General features: G+C 48.9%; 6 protein-coding genes across 6 annotated transcripts; 3 read left to right on the top strand and 3 right to left on the bottom strand.

Annotated features, from left to right (window-relative positions):
• Positions 1–222: 222 nt before the first annotated feature.
• On the bottom strand, positions 223–3,515 carry FTJAE_8147 (amino-terminal amidase; the record flags this gene model as incomplete). The annotated part of the gene is made up of 4 exons (XM_037354933.1): positions 223–2,830; positions 2,887–2,899; positions 2,952–3,278; positions 3,380–3,515. The coding sequence occupies 4 exons, from the start codon at positions 3,513–3,515 to the stop codon at positions 223–225; spliced, it is 3,084 nt and encodes a 1,027-aa protein (XP_037204789.1).
• Positions 3,516–7,679: 4,164 nt separating this feature from the next.
• On the top strand, positions 7,680–9,453 carry FTJAE_8146 (exo-alpha-sialidase neuraminidase; the record flags this gene model as incomplete). Its single annotated transcript, XM_037354932.1, has 3 exons — positions 7,680–7,962; positions 8,015–8,272; positions 8,330–9,453. 3 exons carry the CDS (start codon positions 7,680–7,682, stop codon positions 9,451–9,453), a joined length of 1,665 nt encoding a protein of 554 aa, XP_037204788.1.
• Positions 9,454–9,680: 227 nt separating this feature from the next.
• FTJAE_8145 (F-LANa) lies at positions 9,681–10,859 on the bottom strand (the record flags this gene model as incomplete). Its single annotated transcript, XM_037354931.1, has 3 exons — positions 9,681–10,133; positions 10,478–10,754; positions 10,810–10,859. The coding sequence occupies 3 exons, from the start codon at positions 10,857–10,859 to the stop codon at positions 9,681–9,683; spliced, it is 780 nt and encodes a 259-aa protein (XP_037204787.1).
• A 552-nt stretch (positions 10,860–11,411) lies between these two features.
• FTJAE_8144 (imidazoleglycerol-phosphate dehydratase) lies at positions 11,412–11,790 on the top strand (the record flags this gene model as incomplete). Its single annotated transcript, XM_037354930.1, has 2 exons — positions 11,412–11,581; positions 11,631–11,790. 2 exons carry the CDS (start codon positions 11,412–11,414, stop codon positions 11,788–11,790), a joined length of 330 nt encoding a protein of 109 aa, XP_037204786.1.
• Positions 11,791–12,010: 220 nt separating this feature from the next.
• FTJAE_8143 (replication factor C subunit 4) lies at positions 12,011–13,168 on the bottom strand (the record flags this gene model as incomplete). Its single annotated transcript, XM_037354929.1, has 3 exons — positions 12,011–12,750; positions 12,797–13,017; positions 13,065–13,168. The coding sequence occupies 3 exons, from the start codon at positions 13,166–13,168 to the stop codon at positions 12,011–12,013; spliced, it is 1,065 nt and encodes a 354-aa protein (XP_037204785.1).
• Positions 13,169–13,509: 341 nt separating this feature from the next.
• FTJAE_8142 (uncharacterized protein) lies at positions 13,510–17,397 on the top strand (the record flags this gene model as incomplete). Its single annotated transcript, XM_037354928.1, has 9 exons — positions 13,510–13,545; positions 13,664–13,954; positions 14,008–14,260; positions 14,780–15,264; positions 15,325–15,529; positions 15,578–16,540; positions 16,595–16,981; positions 17,033–17,184; positions 17,248–17,397. 9 exons carry the CDS (start codon positions 13,510–13,512, stop codon positions 17,395–17,397), a joined length of 2,922 nt encoding a protein of 973 aa, XP_037204784.1.
• Positions 17,398–23,275: the final 5,878 nt, after the last annotated feature.

The raw sequence follows: 23,275 nt of genomic DNA, 5'->3' as shown, positions 1-23,275 counted from the left end.
ACCTCAAAACGGTTGTTATAGCCATCCACTATTCAGGATCCTTGTTGAGTCAACAGCATCCATGATAAGACTATTCAGTGTGCCTCCCCTACCATTGAGTTCATTGCAAAGTACAAACAACGCTGACATGTGTATCGCGAGGTAGAGAAAGTGAGCGAGAAAAGAGTATCAAAACAAAAGCCAAAAAGGGCTTTGAGCTGGGTCGGATACCCAGGCAGATGTTTATGCCACTTGGACCGTGTCTGCTTCAGGAAGAGAAGCTGAAGCTATGTCAAAGTTGTTGAGATTATTGATGAGTGATGGGTCAACTTCCAAATCCTCACTTTTGAAAACCATAGCTTTGGGAGTGCTGGGATTAAAAAACGATGGTGTGGCGGGAGACCGTCCTGGAGTCGAAATAGTCTGCAACGTCTCCGCAAATGACCCTGAATCGCTGGCCTCTCCAACTTCATTAGTTACATTTTCGTGGTTTTTGTCCTGTTGTTTTTCGCCGGGTCCGGGTGTGACCAAAGGCGTATAATCTAGTTGTGGAGTTGGCTCATTTGTCGAATTATTGCTTCGTTCGACGATGGCCCTCGCAGCGAACACAGATGCGGGAGCAGAGTCAGTCCTGCCTGGTGGCGATGAGGTTATTGGCCTGACAGTAACAGGTCTGGAAGCAGGATGGTCCATTGGAGGTGCGCTTTCAGTGTGGCGGTTCCCACTTGCAGAAGGATTTCGTCCGTGAACAGGGCAATTAGGACAGACAACGGATTCTACTCGCTCAAACCCACGAGGGAGATTATCGTGGGAGGGCATGCGACCATGCTGACCCGACGAGGTTCTCCTTGTTCGAGATTGTCGTCCTCGTGACCGGTGCTGGCTCGTTCTGCTATGCAGTAGCTCGTTGCGAGTCGAGTCTCGAGAAGAGGAACGTTCCGCGGTTGGCATCGTCGAATCATAAGCTCCATTTGTTGCCAGAGGCTTGGGCTGTGGCATTCGACCACGGCTTGCTGCGCGTTGAGTCGTATTGGCCGGATCAGCCGCTGTTCTAGCCTGCTCGCCGCTAATGCTTTGAAGAACATCGCCAAGGTTATTCGGTGGCTCCCCGCGGATTTGGTAGCCTCCTCGGGAAGGCGGTCGACCCGCACTATAGTTATTGTTCCTGAATAGACTCGGGCTTGCAGCTATTGGTATCATATGATCTTCTGTCGGTGGAATGACGGCAGACCTAGGGCGAGTGTTGCTGCGATCTCTCAGATGAGGCCAGTCGTGAGCACGCAAGCCCTTTGCAGACTCGGATCTTAATCTGCTGGCAGACTCGGCACGCTGAGAGATTCCCTCGAGATGTTGTGTAATAGTATTGCTGATATCACGATCTTCAAGTGCTGAATCAGATCTTTCCCTTGTTCCCGTACGGCTTGCGTTTCGGGACTTTGGGGATGGTGGTCTGGCAAGACTGGTATCATGCTTTGTCGGTGATTTCGCTGTCCCCCTAGATGCCCGTGAAGATCTAGAGGCTCTGGATGCCTCAGATGATTCGGATATAATTGTTTCATTGGTTCTGTTCGACGAAGTATTTGACAGGGGACTGAATGCTCTCAGATCCTTTGGAGTTGCATTACTCTGGCTGCGGTTTTGTAATGTTCCAGTACTGAGGGGTCGTATCTCGCCTGTGATTTCTGACCAGGGAAATGGTTCTGGCTTCCTGCCCACCGCAGTAGCGGGTGTCCAGCTAGCGGAATCGGGAGGCATCCAAAACCGCGGACCATCTAATGGGGACATTCCATTAAGGGACAAGGGTGTTCTTCCATCATCTGGAGAAGCAACGGTAAATCGATGATTGTATGGATGATCTTTCAGCTTGAAAGTGTTGGTCGGGTAGCCGCTGAGAGGAGCTGCGCTATTAGGGTACGGCGTACTATCTTCTGGTGGGCGTGTCTGTACAGTTGCATTGGATGCCTGAGACGTATTAGATCGCACTGATCTTTCTGATCTCAAAGATGCAGCGCTTATGGGATGATCTGGCGGATACTGGTGAGGGAGAATGGGAGGCGATTCGGGAATGATGAGCCTGGGTCGGACAGACATAGGTGTCGGACTAGGCGCCGATGGTGTAGGAATGTTAAGACTATCTGTGCCAGGAGAACGAGCCGAGTTGCTCATAACCAATCCTGGGGCAGGCGGAATAGTAATCGTTGGTGCCTGTCGTCTTCTCGTAGAGTCATAAGACCCGTCTTTCGGAAGAGTACAGCGTTGTGACATAGAGGAGATGTGATGCCCTAGTGCGGTTGAGCCTGAAGGATGTGAACTGGTCACGCCATTCAAGGAACTTTGGGTCTGGCCATCTTTCTTCGAATCCTCTGAGGAATGACGGACTTCATTGGGCCGGGGATTGTTGGTCTCGTCATTTCGTTGCAGTCTTCCCGGTGCCTCCATGCCAGCGCCTCGTGGGTCCGGGCGATACACAAGTTTTGCGTAAGGTGAGTTATTGGTGTCGACGACCAGCAACTCTTTTTCCCCGCGTCCTAAAAGACCGTAAACTCTAACCTCGCCGTCCTGGATACCGATGACTGCACTGGTGCCGGCATATAGAGCCTCATCCTCATTCCCTGTGCGATTACAGAATACAACAATAATCTCATCTTCATTCTCTGCGCGAATGAGAGGCTCAAGTCGAGTAACCCAATAAGTAAGTGTTTCCATGTCAGGTTCGTTGGGCATGCGGGTAAACCGACGAGGATCCTCTCTGGTATTCCAGGCCATAGACACAATGACGAGATTTGACTCTACTTCGAGGATATGATAGGCAAATTCGAAGGCATGCCATGGCGCTTCAAACTTATAGGGACTGTTCGACGGTCAGTAAGTCACCCAACGCATCTCACGCTTCTTCTTGCCACATACTTTAAGTCCATGCCTATCCAAAGTGGTCAGTATAGTCCAAAGGTAAGAACCAGAGAAGAACTCACAGATTCCTATTGAGGTGTTTCCCAGTCCAGGAATGAAGCCCTCGTAAAACCCTTGCCCTCCTTCTAGTGCCCAGGTTTCATCTGTTTGGTATAAAAAGGACTTCCGGTAGTTGGCTATTGTCTCGCCATCCCCATTGACGACAATAACAGAGTTATAATATTCCGGACCTGTGGGCCACTTTGGTGTGACGTCGACTTTCTCAGGGTATCCAACCGTCACGGTACAGTTGTATTTGAGGGCGATGGTCCTGGCCCAGAGAGACGTGATGCCGGAGCCAGAGGGTTCAAGAAAAGGAGCAATATCGTGCAGTGATTTGAAGTTGTACCCTTCTCAAAGTATTAGCATCGCATAGTCAAGAATCTGTAGAACAAGATGGTGAAGGAAGTTAACAGAAATCAATCAACTTCATCCACTCTAAATAAATTACCAGAGAAAGCCAGCTCGGGCAACACAAGGAGATCCAGATCATCTGGGTTTGCCCTCGATAATACTGAATCCGCGCGATTCAAATTATTATCAACATCTCCCACCTGGGGCGCAAACTGCAAGCACCCAATTCTCATGACTGCGATTGCGCTGAATTGTCGTTTGTGAGTAGATGCAACGCTGAAATGAACGAAGACCCCGCAATGGCGACACGTCTCTCCTGCTGAACAAGGCCTTGGACTGGTGAGGCCCGGAGCTGTAATAAGCTCAACAAGCAAAGCGGTCGAGAATACCACAACAAGAGAGAAAATACAGATGACGAAAGAACCAAAATATAGAAAATCAACAACTAAAGGGGAGGAGGAGAAGAAGGATGCAAAAATAATCGTGGAGAACGCCCACCGTGTTAGGCACAGGTCGAGGAACCAACGGGTATATCTAGTGACAGTTGGGGGCTGGGCAAGTCCTTGACAATCCATGGGAAGGCCACTAGACCGGTGCCGCATGTAAGCTCAGGAATCACCCGTCACTCCCATGGGCTCAGCCTTAACAAGAGTGTTCGGAGCTACTGAGTGACAAGGGTTACAAGATTGGCGCTGAGAGGAGCCTCGATGATCCTCCCTGTCTATGCTGTGTGCCAGTTCAGGGCCTCAGCAGAGCTTCGCGGGCTGCTAAACACACATCGCCTGGTGATTTAATTGCTCCTTGAAGCGCTCGACCCCCCGCCAGCTGCCAGCAACGGGCGCATCTACGAGAAAACGGGGCCCAATGGACGGTAAGCGTTAAGCGCCCAACAACCCCGCGACAAGGGTTCGGGCCTGGCCCTCCCGCACTCCCGGAATCTCTATACCATATCTGGGTTTCGCTTGGTTGGTCTCGAATTGATGTCACTGGTCAGTGTTGTCTTCGTGACAACCCATTTCTGAGCATGGGTAGGTGGATTTCTTCTAATTTGTGGAGCAGATGATTCGACGTTTCGTTTATGACCAGGAAGAAGAACCAGGCTACCAGGGCACTTAATGCAGCTTTAATAAGAGCTAACACGGATTGTACAGCACATTGCTTTCAATCACCTTTGAGAAATAAACGAGGATGTGCGAGTGATTACCATGGGCTTCAGCTTAAGGACCATCTAGCCTCATTAGATCTTTGGTGACAATTCAGGAGTACATAGCAGTTCAGCCTTCCAATTTATCTGCAGGTCAGATACATGTTTGGAGTGAAGACTTCTAGTTGATCTTCCCAAAAGGCCGAAGGCAGTTGTGACTGATTGCCTCCATTCACTGGACTCTCCTGACAACTACTTCTGTATTCTTCCTGTGAGTTTCCTTACATATTGATGTTTGTGAGTTATCATTCCGTATTTCGAAACTATTCAGAAGTTAATATCAATATATTTCATACTCGGTTTTAACGACACTGATGGTTCTTTCTTCTGTTAGTGCAACGGCCATCATCTGATGCCTAGTAACTAAGACCAATCAACATACGCAAATACATGTTTCAGCGTCGCCTTGAACTTCAAAATCCCTGGACCAACGAACGTGTGCTATTGGTAATTATTTTCCAGACTGTACCGTCTGTGATGAACGTTGCATTATATCCACCCATGACGACAGCCAGTCATGATAAAACTCAGCACACCAGAATGTTGACCGCGACTTTGGCTCCTTCAATCACCAACAAGTGGAATGTATGAACAAGCATTCTTCCTCCAGCTATGAATGCCATCCTTTATCCTTCGACGCCCTTGTTCCTTGGTCATATATTCACCTTTCACCGCTTAAGAACCTACTCAACTACCTATGGAATGGGTGCCGGAACGACATCACAGGACGCAATGATCACGTGAGTATCCATTCATGTCATGATTCGATACTCACGGGAGCCTGTCAAGTTCTATGCTTCTAAAGGCGACAGCCGCGCGCCAAACTCCGATGTCGTCTAACAGCCGATGTAGGGGCTTGTTGGTTGTTATTGCTCTCATTTGTTTCATGTTCCTTCGCTGCCAGTAAAATATAAAAACCATGACAAACACTGCAGTCGGTTTCCGCAGGTAAATTATTGCGAGACTGTCCCCCTCGGGGGGAATCCACGGCCCACGATGGGTTTGGTTTACATCAAAATTGTCGGGTGATCCACCGATCTGAGGCCTTGTTTTATCCCCCCGCCTCCCAAAAAAAAAAAAAAAAAAAAACTCTTTGCTGATCATCATGTCGGCTGCCGATGCCGTTGGTGAGGTTAGATGACCAAGACTTAGTCTCAGGTTCGAGTGATACGAAAGTCCTGAATCCCGGAGGCCAAAACTGTATCTTTGTTTCCAGTCACGCATGTGCAAGTTTGCGTTTTGTCTTTGACCGCTTCGGTGCCGAGGATATGACTGCCATATCAGATGTTTCTTGTGCTCTAGACCTCTAGGCTTGGGCGACGTTCCTAGTAGACAAATATCACTTTCAGAGGTCTACTATGCAGCAGAATGATCAGCCACTAATTGTACATCCAATTTGCAGGGCTACCCAGGCATAGGTAGACCACACAGATAGTCATGGCTGACTGTACCAGTGGACAGAACCAATATAATCAAGATAGGTGCACATAACTCCTTAGGTAGGTGCGCCGAACCCCTCTAGCAGTCTATCATTCAGATACATCTTGCTCCTTGTCAGCCCAATAAGATCAACTGTAAGTAACCAGCAAAGATGACCGAGTCTACACAAGTAGCTTACCCTAAACCTTCAAGCTCTCCTCGTGGTCCCATCTCGGCAGTAAAGTTATGCTGTTCATGTCAGCCATGTTTAAAGAGCCTATTACCATGGCATGTTCCTTTTCATGTGTCCCCATTTTTTGTGCAGCAGAACTCAAGTTTGGGGATCAAACTTTGCAAAGGGTGTTGGGTTATGGTATCGAAGGCCAACAACGTTGATGGATTAGTCTAGGTATAGCTTGTAGTGTAAATTGGTCATTACAAGACTTTGAAACAGATCCGAGGGAATGGGGTCTATTTTAAAAAGCCTCATCGACAGCTGGTACGATGACGGCACAATGGCGAGATGGGCTTTTCAACATTCGACGACTCAGAAGATGATGGCGCTTCGTCGGATGAATCAACACCCTTACCGCACCGACTTACTGTAGACGAGCTGGCTGGATGCAGTTCCAATCACTATCACATGTATCTTATTGGCTAACCCTAACTCAGATTACAGGGAACAAATGAACAGCAGGGTTTAGCGCGTCTGCGGCAGTATGAGCGCTTGTAGCTCGCGTGGAATGAGAGCAATATACCCGAAATAGCGAGGTAAGAGAGACGCAAGGACGTTGGGGAATGAACACGCGCGCTAAAATGGGAACTAAGGATGAGAACGAGAGAAGACGAAATAATGTGTCGGAGCAACCTTTGCAGGATTATTGGATGGAAGAGTCAAGACAAGAGAAGATCACTGACGTATTCAACTTGGAACATCGCTTATCTGTTTATCGCCGGGGAACCGGCTTTAACGGTCGATCAATCTGCCAGTCAGTCACTACGGAAGTGTTGTGAGGAGCCTGGCATCTACGGAGCTGCCTGACTGCTTACATAGTAGGCGTTGGCCTCGCAAGCTGGCCGGCGTTTGCGACGCTTTGCAGAAGAGTATTGATTGGCTTATGGTGCTCGCCAAAGACTACTATCCCTGCCCACGCATAGTCTTAACCGCCAGAGAGCATGCACAGAAGTACTGATTGGCCAGCTACCGGGGTTTCCAAGGGTCTCCGGATTGAAACAGCAAACACCATTGGTTAGCTCTTAACTCGGTTTCTATTCTGAGCTGGCACACTCTTACACCTTGTTCCCCTCAGTCTAGCGACTGTCAATCCTATTATAGGACACTTCGAGATCCAGCCGATCCCGAAGCTACCACATAGGTGAAAGCTGACAACTGAATGCGGCAAGCTAAACTTTGAATCCCAGCAATTGTCGGGTTGCTCAAACCACACACATAATGTTGTACCAAGGATGTCCTACGCGGTATCTGCTTGATAAATCAGTCATGATGCCCACATGCCTTTTTCGAAGCCTGACTTCCCACTCCATGTTATTTGATGCTTGTATGTTGGTTCATCGTGAACTTTCGGGCCTGCATTGTTTCATTGAAGATCAGCTGCTGTACCCATTTGCCTCACCACCGCGTTCGAAGATTTGAAGTTGTCAACACGGCCTGCCATGCTGGGGGTCGTTCCGTGACCACTTGTCCTCCCCCCTCTTCGAGTCTCAGCCTTCGTCTTTCAAACCGACCCGTTCAACGCGAAACGAAGACTTCATAATGCGGGGTCTTTTTCTTGGACTGAGCACAATAGCTCTCTCCTCTTCCTCTAGCTTTGCCCTTCATTTCACGACGGAGTCAGAATGTGCCGCTCTATGTTCGGATGGCTCAAATTCAACAACCTCGAACCCTCAAACCTCCACAACAAATTCTACAGACGTTGTATGCGAGGACAATGAATATTCAAGCTCAGGGAATGGCATCAGGTTTAAAAACTGTCTCAATTGTCTCCAGAAGAGCGATACCACGTGGAAAGAACAAAGTGATGTGTATTGGTTTCTGTGTAAGTCCCAGTATATTACAGCTCTGACCTCACTAACATGGTTGTGGTGCAGACAACGTGCGATATGCGTTCGATGTCTGCCTGTACTCTTACCCAGATGCGGCGGACTCGGGTACTATCAATTCCCCGTGCAACATTGAAAGCTCATGTGGCTCTCTCGAAGATGCTCTGACGGCGTCACTATTGAAGACTACCCCCGATAACCAGTTCGACTATTGCGAAGCCGAAAATTCAGTCATCAAGAGTTCCAGTTACAGCCAGTGTATCGGCTGTCTGCAGTCAACATCGAATCAAAAGTATCTGGCCAACTGTAGGTTCTCTGTATGCTGGCTCTTCGAAAGAAAAAAAAAAACTAATAAGGACCTAGTTCTGGTGGCATTGAAAGCAGGCTGTATTCAAGAGCCTAAGAAAGGCGATATCCTTGGCCTTAGTGGCACAATTTTCACTCACACACTCATCAATATTACTGATCCTAACACGAACCAAACTCTGCCTGGCGATGATGGTGCTCCCGTTGGCTCTATGACCACTGGCACAATCGTTGGTATCGCTGTGGGATGCGGGCTAGGCATAGCTGGCATGGTGTGGCTTATCTTCATGTACTGTCGACGAAGTCGACAACGTCGTGGTGCAGGAGTCAAGATTGAATCACCACCTCCTGATGCACCAATGAATGACCCTTCTATGTATGGAATTCACAAGTCTTCTTACTTTACCGACAATGCTGGATATCCCGGGCGCTCGGCGCAGCCTCATAACCATGCTGGAAACCACATCCGCACAATGTCTAATGCGGAGTATTACGACAGTTTCGAACAAGATAGCAGCGGTATTAATGGCAAGGTCAGCTATCACTATGCACCGCACTCGAAGAGCAATGGTCCCAATGCTGCACTGCCAGCACACCCAGCCTACATACCCAGAGTCGTCAGCCGTCTTCCCGATGCTAAGGCACCGAGTTCTCTCCGGCATACCATGAGATCCAATGTTCCCGATTCATATGCTCTGCAGACATATCTCAGTGCTGCAGAGCCTGCAGGAACTGACACTCAGCGGATCGGAGAGGTGGCATCTTTGAGTACTTCGAGCTCGCGTGTTGCGAGCCGCGACCCTTCCCCTGTACCACATCATCCAGCCACTAGACCACCAATATCAGCGGCGGCTCCAGTTCCTGCCCCCGAAGCCGTCAAAACCAAGCCATCCTTCGCCTTCCCTTCTCTATCAAAACTCATCATTCCCAAGAAACAGGGGACCCCACAGCTGAATCTGTTATCAGCAACCCCTATATCAGCGATTGATAATGATCCACGACATGAGCTAAGGATCTCCAGGCCGTTGGCTGTGTTGGATCCAAGGTTCCAAGACCGACCGCTAGGAGGCGGCATTGTCCTAGCAACTGAGGTGCCGGCGGGGTTCAGTGACGACTATCTCAAGAGGCGGGAAGCAAACAAGTCTCCCATGTTAAGCGGCAACAGTCGCGTTTATGGATGATGATAAAATACTATTTATTCACATAAAGAGTTTACATGTCGGTAATTTCGGTATTACAGAAACCTTTGGTTTGGTTCAAGCTTGGAGTTATTTGGTCGACATGTCCAGGCAAGACGTGCCTTAGACCTACAATACAGATGGTAGGCACAGGAGTTCTATGGGTAGTGATAATTCTTTCTTTCATCCTATTGTATACCCTGCAAGTGACAACGTAAAACGGGCATGTTTCAGCCCAGTCGCTGGCCCGGGCCACGAGACCGCCACGAATCTGGCAAAGGACCTGCGCTGACACCAGTGCTACGTCCAGAAGACGGTGAATTCCCAGGTCGGATAGCAGTACCGAAACCTCTGGCAGTGATTCTTGGTGTCTGCACAAGACGCTCAAGCCAGGCAGGGGTTCTCAAAAGTCGAGGGCCGTTCCCGAACTCAGGCCAGATTCTGGCGAGGAAATCGAACAGATGGGCGGCGAGTAGACCCTCAATTTCGACCAATGCCTTCTTTGGTCCTACCATGAGCGCGCCGACAATGATCATGCAGATGGGCAGCGCCTGGGCGGGGATAGTAAGAACGAAATACTGTGTTTTCTGGCCGCGCTGGTCTTGGGTAATGGTGTAAACCATGGCAAGGATGAGGCCGTTCATGTACAAGAAGCTCGTCAGTCCGGCCAGGTAGTCGATCATCTAGCGACGTCGTTAACCTCAATACAGGCACATGACATACGGGTACGTGTTTGGGATATTTGATGTATTATTGCTATGATATAAAAATGTAGGGAGCTAAAAAACCACTCGAGTGAATTGGGGATCACACGAGCCATCCATATAGACATCCCACCATGCCTGCACCGCAGACCAACCCGGAAATGCGAATGATGGGTGATCCGAAGTGCAGGGGTGATCTTCCTCATTTCCAGGAACCGTGATAGCTGAAGAGGCAAAGCACTATCCGGGCAGATATATGAGGGGGGGTTTGAAAGAAACACATGGGAGAGTAGCAAAGCACGGGTGTATAGACGCAGGCTTACCAGAATTACGGTGCAGACAAATAATATGTAGAACACAAGATCGACCTTGCGTGGGAAACGTGGGTTCCCCATCTCCAACTGAGCGCTGTAGCGATACAGGAAGAACGAGTTCATGAGCAAGTTGATCGGCTGCGTTTCGATGAAGAAACATGTTACGAGTCGCCAAATTTGAGGTGGAAACATCCAAAGGTACGATGGGTGATGAATTAGACGCATGACTGGCAGTAGCCCGACGATGCAACCAAGGGAGGTCAACACTGCAGCAGTAACCAGATTCCTGTGGCACAGTTAGCGAGTGCTATCGAGTACACAAATGAACATGAGCGACTTACCTAGAAACGGGTGGCAGGGCCCAGTAGGCGGCCATCGCATTGTCAGCCATGGTGGGCAACTTTGCTCAATGAGGAGACGGTGGTATTAGCAAGTCAACGAAAGCTGAGTTAAGAGAACTTTTTCTGCACGAGGAAGAAAAAGAAAACAAGTGGGAGCTCAGCGGACGTTTTATGTAGAAAGAGAAGAAGAACGAGACTTTGCGAAAGCAGGTAACCAGGGGCTCATGGTTATTGCTTGCGTGTCATCTTCGCTCTTTGTCTTTGGAAGAGTGTGGAAGGAGAGGAAGCAACAGCTTGGAAAAAATCCAATAAATGAACAATCCGCTATAGCGGGGCGCCAGATCGGGGCCGACGTTCCGCCGAGATTGAAGGCCCTCGGTGTGGCTAGTAGGAGCTCGCGCCACACTTGATGAAGCGTGTGTCATGGAAGCGGAAGTGACCGGGCTTCGGGATCTCCAAGCTCACGAACATATCGTCTGATATTGCTGTAAAACTTTTTTATTGTATTCACTCATCAATTGGCTCTGGGGTCCTCTCAGATACTGAGTTTTGGACACTGGGCCCTGAGGCATCAACATCACAGACAAGATCAAACCATCATCATGCGTGCTCACGATGCTATGCAGAGCGAGGAAGCCAATGATGCTGCTTGGGAGGCTGCCAGAGGAGGTGTTGCTGGTGCAGTCAAGTGGGGAATAGGTGCCGCAGTGTTGGGTGCTGCCGGCTATATCTGGTCGCCCTTGTATCGATCCATGACGGTTCAATTCAAAGTGTAGGGCTCATTCTCACAGCTGATCCATTCTGATACTGACCTTTTCAAGGTATTTACAAATGTGTGGCATGGTACCTGGGGCCATGATCGAGGCAGACTCACGGCTTAGAGCATACGAGCACCGAGTGAGAATGCAGCGGCGGTTGATGGGAGACAGGGCTAAATGGGAACGGTATGAGGAGGAATTTATCAAAGGTGATGGCAAGTGATCGCCTCTGGCGCGGAAACAGAGTCCCTATGATCTCAATCTCTCACTGAAAAGTCTTGACTGTAACTGCTTGGGGTATAACGGCGTACATATGTCACATTAGAGATGACCATCGAGTCGTCTGTGTAAATCACATTACTTTAGCATCTTTCTTCGCTTTCTCAGTCGAATACCAACTCCAACGCCAATGATGCACCCATGCCTAGATTCATCTCCATATTCTATACCCGAAATCGCTTAGGATCCATGTTGATTTTGCATAGCCGGACGACGCATCCGCTGAGCTGGAGTAGTGTCTGCACACCTTCAAGGACCTTCATATGTGTAAAGCCAATCTCTTTGATAAACTCCAGCTTTGCATGTTCGCTCAACGTAGGGATTGTTTTCGTCACCTTGAACATAGTGCTAATAATGTCATGGCTTGAATAACCTAGATCCCAAAGTTCGCGGAGTGTTTCCAGTGCGGAATCAACATTGCCTTCATAGCAAGCCTTCAGCATCGCCTGCACCTTGATCGGATGAGGCGAGTCAACAACCTTGAAGACATTGTCTCCTGACACGAAGCCAAAACCGGCAAAGGTGGATTGAAGGTTATTGATAGCTTGTCGCATATCTCCCTCGGCGCTAAAAACCAAGGCTGCAAGTCCATCGTCACTGTATTCGACCTTTTCCGCCTCAATAATTTGCATGAGTCGCTTTACGACTTGAGCGTCCGTCAATTTGGCGTATCGTAGGATGGCGCATCGTGATTGGAGGGGTTCGATGATCTTGTTGGACTGGTTGCAGGCGAAAGCAAATCGTGTAGTGTTGGAGTAGATCTCCATAGTTCGTCGAAGGGCTTGCTGAGCACCCGAAGTCATGCTGTCGGCTTCATCGAGAATAACAAGTTTATGACGCCCCGCAGGCAAAGTGACCTTCTTTTGGGCGAAGCCCTTGATTCTGTTTCGGACAACATCAATGCCTAGCTGCGTCAGTGAGATAGTCATCACATAAGAGGATCCAAGTACCTCGCTCGTCACTGGCATTGAGCTCCAAGACCGCCTCCTTGTACGATTCACCTAAGAGTTGCCTGGCCAGACATAGCACACTGGTGGTCTTTCCAATACCAGGCATACCGGAGATGATTACATGGGGCATGTTGCCCTCTCTAGCAATGATCTTGAGTCTTTCGATCGTTTCCGTGTTTCCGACGACATCGTCGAGGAACACTGGTCGATACTTTTCCACCCTAGCAACAATCAGTGAGCAATTCTTCAAGGGGCATGAAGGGCGTACCAGGGAAGTTCATAATTTGTGGTTCCATTTGAAGAAGCTTTGAGGGCCGCCTCTGAGGCAGAGTTCGACGATTCGCCACGTTCCTCGGGTTTTTGGGAAGACATTTTGGGTATGCTGTTGTGGTGAGATCGCTGATTCTACAACTGAAGCCTGAAATGTATATCAATCACTTTACGCGACTGAGAGAATAGAGACGCGTCGAGTGAATGGCCCGTGCGCTAGAACCTGGAGCCAAGGTAGTGCCCCACTCCTGCCACCGCTTTCCTCTTTCTATGGCAAAATCTTGTCAGTGCGATAACTTTTTTGAGTCTGTCAAATAGCCAACATATCACCAACAGTATCTTGAATCCACAGCTTCTGGACGAGCCGCGACGAAAACACAGCTGCAAAACTACCAAACCCGCAGCAACTTCAATTCTCAAGCTTCACACAGTATCAAGCAGCCATGGGCGTTCAGAAAAAGACTCGCAAATTCGCAGAGGTATGCATCCTTATCGATAAGCGGCGCAAAAGTTGCCCAAATTTCAAGATATCCACGACGATGAGACGGGGCGCGCAAATATCGAAAGCACCTCAGATGCTGACCACATGCGCAACAGGTGAAACGAGTTATCGGTCGTCGCGATGCCAGACTAAAGGAAAACAAACTCAAGGCTGAGCTCGCTCAGAAGGAGAAGGAAAAGAAGACCATCAATGGCGAGCTCATCAGAGAAGCGCCTCAGATGCCCAGCAACATGTTCTTTCAACACAACACAGCTCTCGTTCCTCCCTACAACGTCCTTGTGGATACCAACTTTCTCAGTCACTCGGTTCAGCGAAAGCTCTCTCTTCTCGACTCCATGATGGATTGCCTCTATGCGAAGTGTAACCCTATCATCACATCCTGTGTGGTAAGCCTCCAGCTCTAAGCTTGAATCCTTCAGACTGTGACTAACACTCTTAGATGAGCGAACTTGAGAAGCTCGGACCCAAGTATCGACTGGCCCTAAGGGTTGCAAGAGACGAACGATGGACACGGCTTGAATGCGATCACAAGGGCACCTATGCAGACGATTGTCTAGTGGACAGGGTGCAGAAATCCAGAATCTATATCGTGGGGACAAATGATAAGGCACTCAAGCAACGGCTACGAAAGATTCCCGGTGTGCCAATCATGAGTGTGGCAAGGGCCAAGTACGTGATAGAGAGGTTGCCCGGTGCGCCTGACTCCTAGGTGTTCTTTTTGTTATTTGGGAATGGGGGATTTGCATTTACGAGTTTGCGACGCATCGCATAGCTTGGTTCTGGCCAGCAATAATGTCGTTGAGCCTGGTTACTATTTGAAAGGGTTGTTATGCGATGTTCTAGGGTAACTAGGTACAAAATTCAACGGGTATTTACACTCGTTCATAGTAGAAGGGCAAGCTACTACGTATTCAATTGATGTCTGGTGTTCACCTGAGCTGTGATTCTTTTGTTTCAAGGTCGGATTAGTCAAGTATTTAAGTCCGCTAGCCGAGCAATCGTGATTGAACTCATACAATGTACCCCGGATATAAGTGGCCGTGAATCCTTTGGTGACATGTGATTGGGTGTTCATCAGTATCTTACTAGGTAGGTATATTAGCATCTGACATACACCTTAGGATACGCTTAGGATACGCACTCATCGTCAAATCCTCCTATTGAAGCGTCAAATGCGACTTACACAAAGCCAATACCACACACTGTACAAGTATTGTTGACACTTAAGTTGTTCCTTGACCTTCGGAACGCTCTCACACCAGCGCATTATCTGACGGAGATGGAATCCAGCCCGAATGATAATGATCAGTCATCAACATCTGAAGCCCGCCAGAAGCGCTCACGCGTTCTTCTATCATGTGCACCATGTCGCAACTCAAAGTTGAAATGTGATAGAGAGCAACCATGTGGGCAATGCTCCAAAAAGGGACGCGCATCTCAGTGCACCTACGCCCCAAAACCTGAACGGAAACGGCCTGCCAAGGGCATGTCCGCGCGTTTGAAGCGTCTCGAGGGCATGGTGCGGGAGATGATGGATTCTGAAGGTGTAGCCCCTGGAACCCAAGTAGGTACCGGAACTGGGGCAGCATTGGCGAATGGTACTGCTACAGGACCGGACGTCCAAGGCCACGTCGTACACAGCAAGAAAGGGGCGACCTACGTTGGCGCAACGCATTGTATGGCAATGTTGGAAGATGTACGTATTTGTATAGGAGTCTGGGTTGGCGATATGGAGCTAGGACTAACGGCGAGTTAGATTGAGGACTTGAAAGACTACTTTGAACAGCCCGAAGAAGCTGGAGAGGATCAATTCCTAGACGATGAGATTGATCCCACAGAAGTCATGTTGAACACAAGAGCTGGACCAAGAAACCGTGAGGAGCTATTAGGTCGCCTACCGGAGAGAAAGGTCGCAGATAGACTTCTTTCGCGTTACTTTGCGTCGATGAGTCCTTCGCAGCGTCAGCATGTCCCGCTAAACACCGAATGCTTTTACTGACAATTGCCAGATATTGTTCACCGGCCAGTTTTTACCAGGCAGTATTCTAAGTTCTGGCAAGATCCTAACGAAGCATCATTGCATTGGATAGCACAATTGTTCATGATGCTCAGCCTTGGCGTCTTTTTCAATAACTTTATCAATTCAAGTGAGCTCGAGGGTGACTCTCCTCTCCCAGCTCAGGACAGGATCCGTCACTACAAGGCTTGTGCTGGTTGGGCTCTCGTCTGGGGCAAATACACGCAACCATCCTCGGCAACACTCCCTGCGTTCTTGCTCTACGTCGAGTCATCCTTCCTCTTCAACCGTGCAGCTCAAATGAACTGCTACGTACTCTCAGGCGTGTGTATCCGTCTGATGCTCAAGATGGGTCTCCATAGAGACCCAAGTAAGCTCGCGAACATCTCACCTTATGAGGGCGAGATGCGGAGGCGCATGTGGAACATGGCCATTCAAGTCGAACTTCTCGTCTCTTTCCACATGGGCCTTCCGAGCATGCTGCAAGGTATAGAAACCGATACCGCAGTACCAAGAAATCTAGATGACCATGACTTTGACGAAGATTCAACGGAACTGCCTCTTAGTCGACCGCCTACAGACTGGACCTCCATGACATATCCAATCCACAAGACGCAGATTCTTCGGGTGTTTGGACAGATCGCGAGACAAGCTCATGCTCTGACACCGCCAAGTTATGCTGAGGTCGCCAAGCTCGATAACTTGCTGCACGAGACTTGGAAGAGTGTCCCATCTTTCATGATGGTACGGCCACTAGATGAGTGTGTCGGTGATCCACCCGTTCTGCTCATCCAACGTTTCGGGTTGACAGCCCTATACAACAAATGCCGTATTGTATTGCATCGTCGGTATCTCGCAGAGGCAATTCCGCAACGTGAGCATGATTACTCACGCAGGCAATGTCTGGAGGGTGCTTTGTCGCTGCTCAATTACCAACACATCATCTGGGAAGCTTGTAAGCCAGGTCACGTATTGAGCCAACATGGTTGGTTTGTCTCTTCCCTCGCAGTTCATGACTTTCTCATGGCCGCAATGGTGCTTTACCTCGTCGTCAAGAATGAAAACTACTCAGAGGTTGGAAGTGACTATGACTGGATATCGCAGACTGCACCAACACCAACTAAAAATGAATTAATTTGTATGATCAAGAGGTCTTGGCTCATCTGGTCTGATGTGTCACGAAACGCAGTGGAAGTCAAGAAAACAGCAGATACACTGGCTACAATGTTGGCCAAGCTCGGAGCTCCAGTTGAAGAGCCGGCAAGTGCCCTTGAACAAGGTGTTCCCAGTGCTAGTGGTGATAACCAATACTCTTCGCTTGGGGCACCATCTGTAGACCCTAGCACACTGGGGTCGATCGGAGGTGATCCGGCACTGCTCTCGAGTCTGGGGTTGGGTAAGACGTCCCAAGAAATACGATAGATAAGAGATATGCTTACAAGGATAGGCTCATCAACGGGATCTACATCAGACCAGACACCCCTGGATCTCAATCTGGCAGGAGATGCAGGAACTAGCATGAACTTTACGAATATGGGGACGGAAGGTCTTCAGTTTGATCCGACTTGGATGGATACCGCAGCCAGCAACATGGACTGGGTAAGTTGTGTCGTAGTCGTTATCATGAAAGCGGTTCAAATGGCAAACTAACAATTTCGGCAGCGTTACCTCGATATATCCCTGGCTCACAGTCATGACGCTGGACGCAACGAAGACACTGGCCAAACGTGGATAGAGAGGGCACCACCATTGGAACAAATGGATATCATGAGTTCAGGAATCTGGATTCCAGATCATCCTGAATCGACTTGAGGACAATCAAGCAACATCTTCAGAAGTGTAGTTACGGTTATACTAGAATCGATCATATTGGCAATCTAAAACCAGGTTTTGATCACGACAGCTTTTCGTATCTTGTTGATAACTTGTTGAGTCAGATAGTAAGATGTGAAGGCTGATAACGCTTGAGACAGATCGTCATCCGGGTAGTCACCGCTTTAACAAACGAAAGGGTGGTGTGGCCCTCACGAACTGTTACAATCATCGGGCCATACAATGCATAGACAACATTCCGAGCTCGGTCCGCTTTCTGGGGAAACGAGATCCGGGGGACTAGCTAGCAATCCCCGCAGGGCATTTAGATGTTGATGATTTGGATGAAGCTCATCGAAGTGAGTGAGGATTCAGGCCTCTCATGTTTGACCCTTGTTTCTTCTTTTTTTTTATCAACACGCAATAATGCCGCAGTATTTGGTGATTGAACAGTCGGCACAAGATCATCATTGTGACAGTATCACCAATATTGCGAAATGGCTGACGTGTTCGCCTTGGAACACCCACCGATAAGCATGTCAATACACGATATGATAACAACAGAAGCCAATCCAAAGGATCATGGTGATTACAGGGATGTATGACGTCGATCCGGGGAATTGGTTGATAAAATTAGTGGCGCCGTATCCTCCGCGGAGATGGTCATATCAGTTGCGGCGTCGGGATCCCATCCGTCGACACAACATACATAAACTTGCACGACACCATATAAGCAACACGGAACTCCCGCCGAAGTATACTGTACGTTCCGAAAATGTCGGCTTGCAGTGCAGTCGAGTATTGAAAGTAATGTCTATTGATCAGGTCGTGTGATTGCGTTTGATAGACCGCCAATTCGCAATTTGAACCTTCTGGAACGAAATCACGGTTCTAGAGCATGACGGACGGGTCCATACGCCGTGTATTGAGCAGGTGACCGGCAAGCCACCCCTGAGCCGATTAACCCTGGAGGACCAAAAGGTATTCATGCAAGTCAAAGTCGCACAAGGGCAACGTCAATCATTGCTGGCAGCGTGAGGTCCCAACCATGAACCGTTTTGATCGTCTTCAGACCGGCTCGTAATGAACAACATCAGTGAGATTTGTATTGAATAAAGTAAAAATACCCAAAGGAACTCTGAAAAGGCCTTTGTGCATCCAATATGTCAAGAAACTGCAGAGTCCACTGTAAGTCAAACCAACAATGCTTCTGCCATCAATAACTATGACAATACCACACACTAGGGGAAGTTACCCGCCACGATGGAGAGCTCTCGAAAAGCATAGCATAGCAGAAGATCGTTTCGTTTCGTTTCGTTTCATTTCGTTTGCGAGTCTGGTGACCAACAAGGGCTTCATGGCCATCCCACGACGCCGCTATCAGTTGCACGAACAAATAGGCAGCTTGATGTTAGTCGTGTTGTCAAGTTGATGAGAAATGGATTCGGGTTGAAAATTTTTGACTGGAGAGTCGTGGTACTGCCTGGATACTTTTACCTAATTTGAACGCTACTTCGGCACTTCTTCAACCACCTCCACTTCTATCGTGGGCAGCTTTCTGCCCTGGTCTTGTCTTTTCGGGGTCGAATACCACCAAATATCTGGCCGCCGGCCAACTGGGTATTCAGTTCCAAAGGAAGAGCAAGAGACCAAGACCTGGATCATGGACCTGGACCCGAACCTCAATTTAGTAGCGGGAGCGTGCGTTCCTAGTCTGTTCGCTCCCGCGGGGATGCGAAGATGTGTTTCGTTCGTGGAGGGCAGGCAGGTAAAGTCATGGATCGTTTGTTGGCCTCTCAGTAGCACCGGTATACTGTTCCTCTGCTGGTTGGTACGACCGGCTGCCCGCTTAGATTGCTTAATACTCTAATAAGGTTGATCACGGGCAGAGCCTCAGGGTGGTCCTAACGGGCTTGGCAATGGCTGGTGACATTGTGGTGGTTTGATCGTTCATGATTGTGAAGGTGGAAGAAGGGAAGAGAAGAGGTTGAGAAATTGAGGGAACGTTTGTAAGTCGATAGATTAGATAGGTGTATTCCGATGGAAGTGAAAAACAACTGCCATTTACGGATAATACTGCTGGGACTGATAACTAATAAGCGCCTGCCCTATCAAAGTTCGGCCTGTCGGTGACAAGCTGAAGTCTGCAACTGAAGCGACCTGTCCAACATGCGAGCCTGATACTTCAGCTCGCGCGGCAACCTATAACCAACTGCCTTTTGTATTCCATGCCCAGACAGAGAGCATTAGCTAGACCATCATTCTCTCCAACCAAATCATGCCAGAATGCCTCGGCTGCAATGCAGTCACCATCATGAACGAGGATAAGTGAGGAGTGAGGAGTGAGGAGGTACATGAGACATCAGCTCCCCTCTCCGACCTGATATTGGATTCATGATAGTGTGGAGGAGGTAGTATTGCGCCATACGTGCCAATCGTGGGGGAATCACTGCGCCGCATAGGCCAAAAATGGAGAGGCCACTTCCATCATGGTCCTGTCTGCTTAATCTGCGCCGAACTGTTGGGTGATGATGAGGGGTTGATTTAGCAAACAGGTACTAGACCAGGTCAACATCAAGGGACGGACCAGCCGTGGTCTTGTGATGCATTCATCAGGCTAACATGAACCGAATAGGAGAAAGCAAATTACTCTAATTCTCTATCTATATGTCTCGACAACAACGTTGTAGATGGAATCGAGTAAAAGCTATGTAATGGGAATGAGGACCGGCGCCTATTGGCGAATGATGGTGTTGGGGTATGGCCGATTCCGCAATCTGGAACCTGGAGCATCCCCGTCGTCTGTGCAAATTGTCTCTATTGTCATGACATGGGTGGCACTGCATTTGTCTGGTTGTGGGTGTTGGACCTGGACCTGGAATTCCTTGTTAGACACCGACATCGACACCTCCATGATTAAAATGACATTTCAACTCGACGACAGATATGCAAGAGCTGCCAAGATGTTACCCAGATCGGCCGCTCACGAGTCGAGTCGAGTCCCCTACTCACTTATTATGCAGGGAAATATTAACCTACACCTATCCGACAGTAGGCTGACTTCATGGCTGATACAAACATGGGGCGCTAAATAAGCTTCCTTGTCAGTTGACTCCGAGACACCGACCTGGAGATATCAATACATCAGCGAGTTCTGGGCGATAAGCCCAGCGCCCTGGATCGCCGATTCAGAGACAAGCTTGAACTATGCTTGGTGTGATTGGCCATCCCCGGACTTTCAATCTGTGCTGGGTTTAGTCCAAGAGAGGGTCTTGTTTGAAGTTTTTAACAATTACGAAGTGGGAGACCGAAAGGAAGATGAGCTCATTCACAGCTAGATGTGAGTGAAATGAGGCCTTCGATGGCATTGCCGGAGGGGCAAATGGGAACACGAGTTTCGTTGGTATTGCGTCCAAACCTTCGCCTTCTAACGACATCCAGCAGGCTCTCGAGAGGTCAGCTCGTGGTGTAAGATTGATAGCGATAGCCTGGAAACAAGGAGGCTCATACCACGAGCAATCAATTTTTGCCCCGATTGGTCCAAGCTTGACCATCTTGGCCGATCCTCTATCCACCTTGACGGCTCCAGAAGCTTTTTCAAGGCGTAGCCGGCCGATTTGAATTTTTTTTACCCTTGGTGACCCTGTTGCCGTGCGCGTCTGGCATTGGCTCCAGCTTTCATATTGGGTAGTGAGTTAACGTAACGCCTCTGGATTCCCGGAAACCATTATTTCCATCGTCATCGCGAGGGTAAGGTAACTTGCACTTGGGTGGTCTGTTTTGACGTCTGTAAATGGCCCACCGAATAGCTGCGTCCAACTACCATGAGAGTGCAGCCCTGGTGCAGGGGCACCTGTAGGCGTCACCTGGGGTCGAAAAGGCAACATTAGGTCTCTTTATCTTTCGTATCTTGCCCTGTCCTGAGTAAGGGAGGAAAATCTCTTCATTTAAAAGGACGGTCAAGAGTTAAACCCGTTTCATCCGGAAAGGTACTTGGTAGAAGTACTGATAAGAAAGATTCGGAGTGGTTCCGTCTAGGTTCAACAAGGTTAGAGGAGAGGCAAGGCGAGACAGGTGACTTGCTGACCGAAATCCTAATGGACAAAAAGGGCAACTGTTAATGTACTCCCATCATGCCATGATACCTGTGTCTTGGCTTGAGTCAGACCATCATCAAAGGTACCCTGATAGTGCATGGTACTTCTGTAGTGACGTTGAATTAAAGATGGCGTTTCTTTTCACTTCTCTTATCAGTCGGTCGAGTCGGTTTCTGCTTGCCGGGTCCGGGTGCGGTTATGGAACTTCTGGTCACTTTACTTTCCCATTGTGACGATGAATCCGGTCTTCGTTATCGCCTGGTGCCCCCCCTCTATCCTCTTTGCTTCCTCTAGCTTTCTATTATCGAACAAGCCAAGTTGGCGAGCATCCATCCCCAGTTTCCAACCCGCAATCTTGAATCTTGTTCCCCATTTCCCCATTCTTTCCATCCTGTTCTACTGCGCTTCTGCACGTATAGTCAGCCCTGACACCCTATTTGTGTAAGCTCTTGAGTGTTGCTGTTGTTGCGATACCCCGCCAAATCAGGAACCGTCCTTTGAATGAGAGGAAGTTAAATACCCGCAGGATGAATGATAAGAAACCAAGCAAGCAATTTCATTCGCTGCCTTATGCTACGGGGTTAATCGTCACGCAGACAAAATGAACTGTAGCGTATACTTGCCGCCAAGCTTGAACTAATACTTAAATAAAAGTTGAGGGTAGATTTTCCCGTACAAGTTAATAAGTTGTCAGCTTAGCTTAGACCCCTCATTCATCGTCAAGGTTGTTCTTGATCCCTTCATTCTTTTCGAGCTACTTGCAGCTTTTGTCTTGGCCCTCTCTGGCTACAACCTTTTTGGACTTCATTGACGCCATCATATTTTTGGTGTCGGTCCCAGATCGTACCCACGAGGGCCTTTGTGTGTGGCTTCATTCAGTGATATCCATACCTGTACCCACCGACTGAGTGTGAGTGAGGTTAGTTTCACGGACTCGGCGCTATCTCTACACCTTGGTTGTGATGTCGCATACACCCCCTCGCTATCAACCTGCAACCGCACGCCATAAACCGACACCACCCATACCATATGGACCTTACCATACCATCCAATCCATACCTACCTACCTACCTACATTTGAATACCTTACATAGGCATAGGTTCTGCTCTGCTCGGATTTGCTACGCTGCCTTACTTACACACACCGACCGAAGTCGCTCGCAGCAGCCGACCTATCTTATACTTGCGCAGAGCCCAGCTCTCGTGTCTATTCGTGAACGACGACTTGACCATATATCTCTTGCATGAGATCGACCTTGACCGGTGCAACGGAACCCCTTGTTACAGCTGCAAGTCGAATCATCCATCCTCTCGACTCAGTCCATCTCAATTTGACTTCATCATCTGAGTTCCCGGCTCTCTTCGCTACGCATTCGAACCCTTCCCTTTGAAGCTGCGTCGTCGCTTACAGGACCCTGAAAGCACCACGCTAGAACCTTTTCCCAATTCCACCTTCACCCACAACCGCACATTGGGTCAGGGTTGTTTGTTGGATTACCATTGCCTTACCTATTTAAATCCACCTAGGAACTGGGGCGCGCACACTGCACTGCACGCTGAGCGCAAGCCAGGCCTGGCGCAAACGCCGCGACGGAGCATCGTGACCTCTTTTCTATTTCTTTTACTGGGGTTTCGAGTTTACTAGTCGACAGTCGCTTTGTTGTGTCCTGTCTGGGTTTCTCTATATTTTCCTCCCCCTCTTCTCCCTCTTCTCGACTTTTCTCACGATCTCCTACTTCTCCCTCCTCAGCTTCGAGCAGACAGACCACCACCAATACCTA

The sequence above is a fragment of the Fusarium tjaetaba genome (genome assembly GCF_013396195.1).
Source record: "Fusarium tjaetaba strain NRRL 66243 chromosome Unknown NRRL66243_c0000171, whole genome shotgun sequence".
Taxonomy (NCBI): Eukaryota; Fungi; Ascomycota; class Sordariomycetes; order Hypocreales; family Nectriaceae; genus Fusarium; species Fusarium tjaetaba.
Note: the sequence above shows the minus strand (reverse complement) of the source record. Positions and strands in the feature narration are given on the sequence as shown.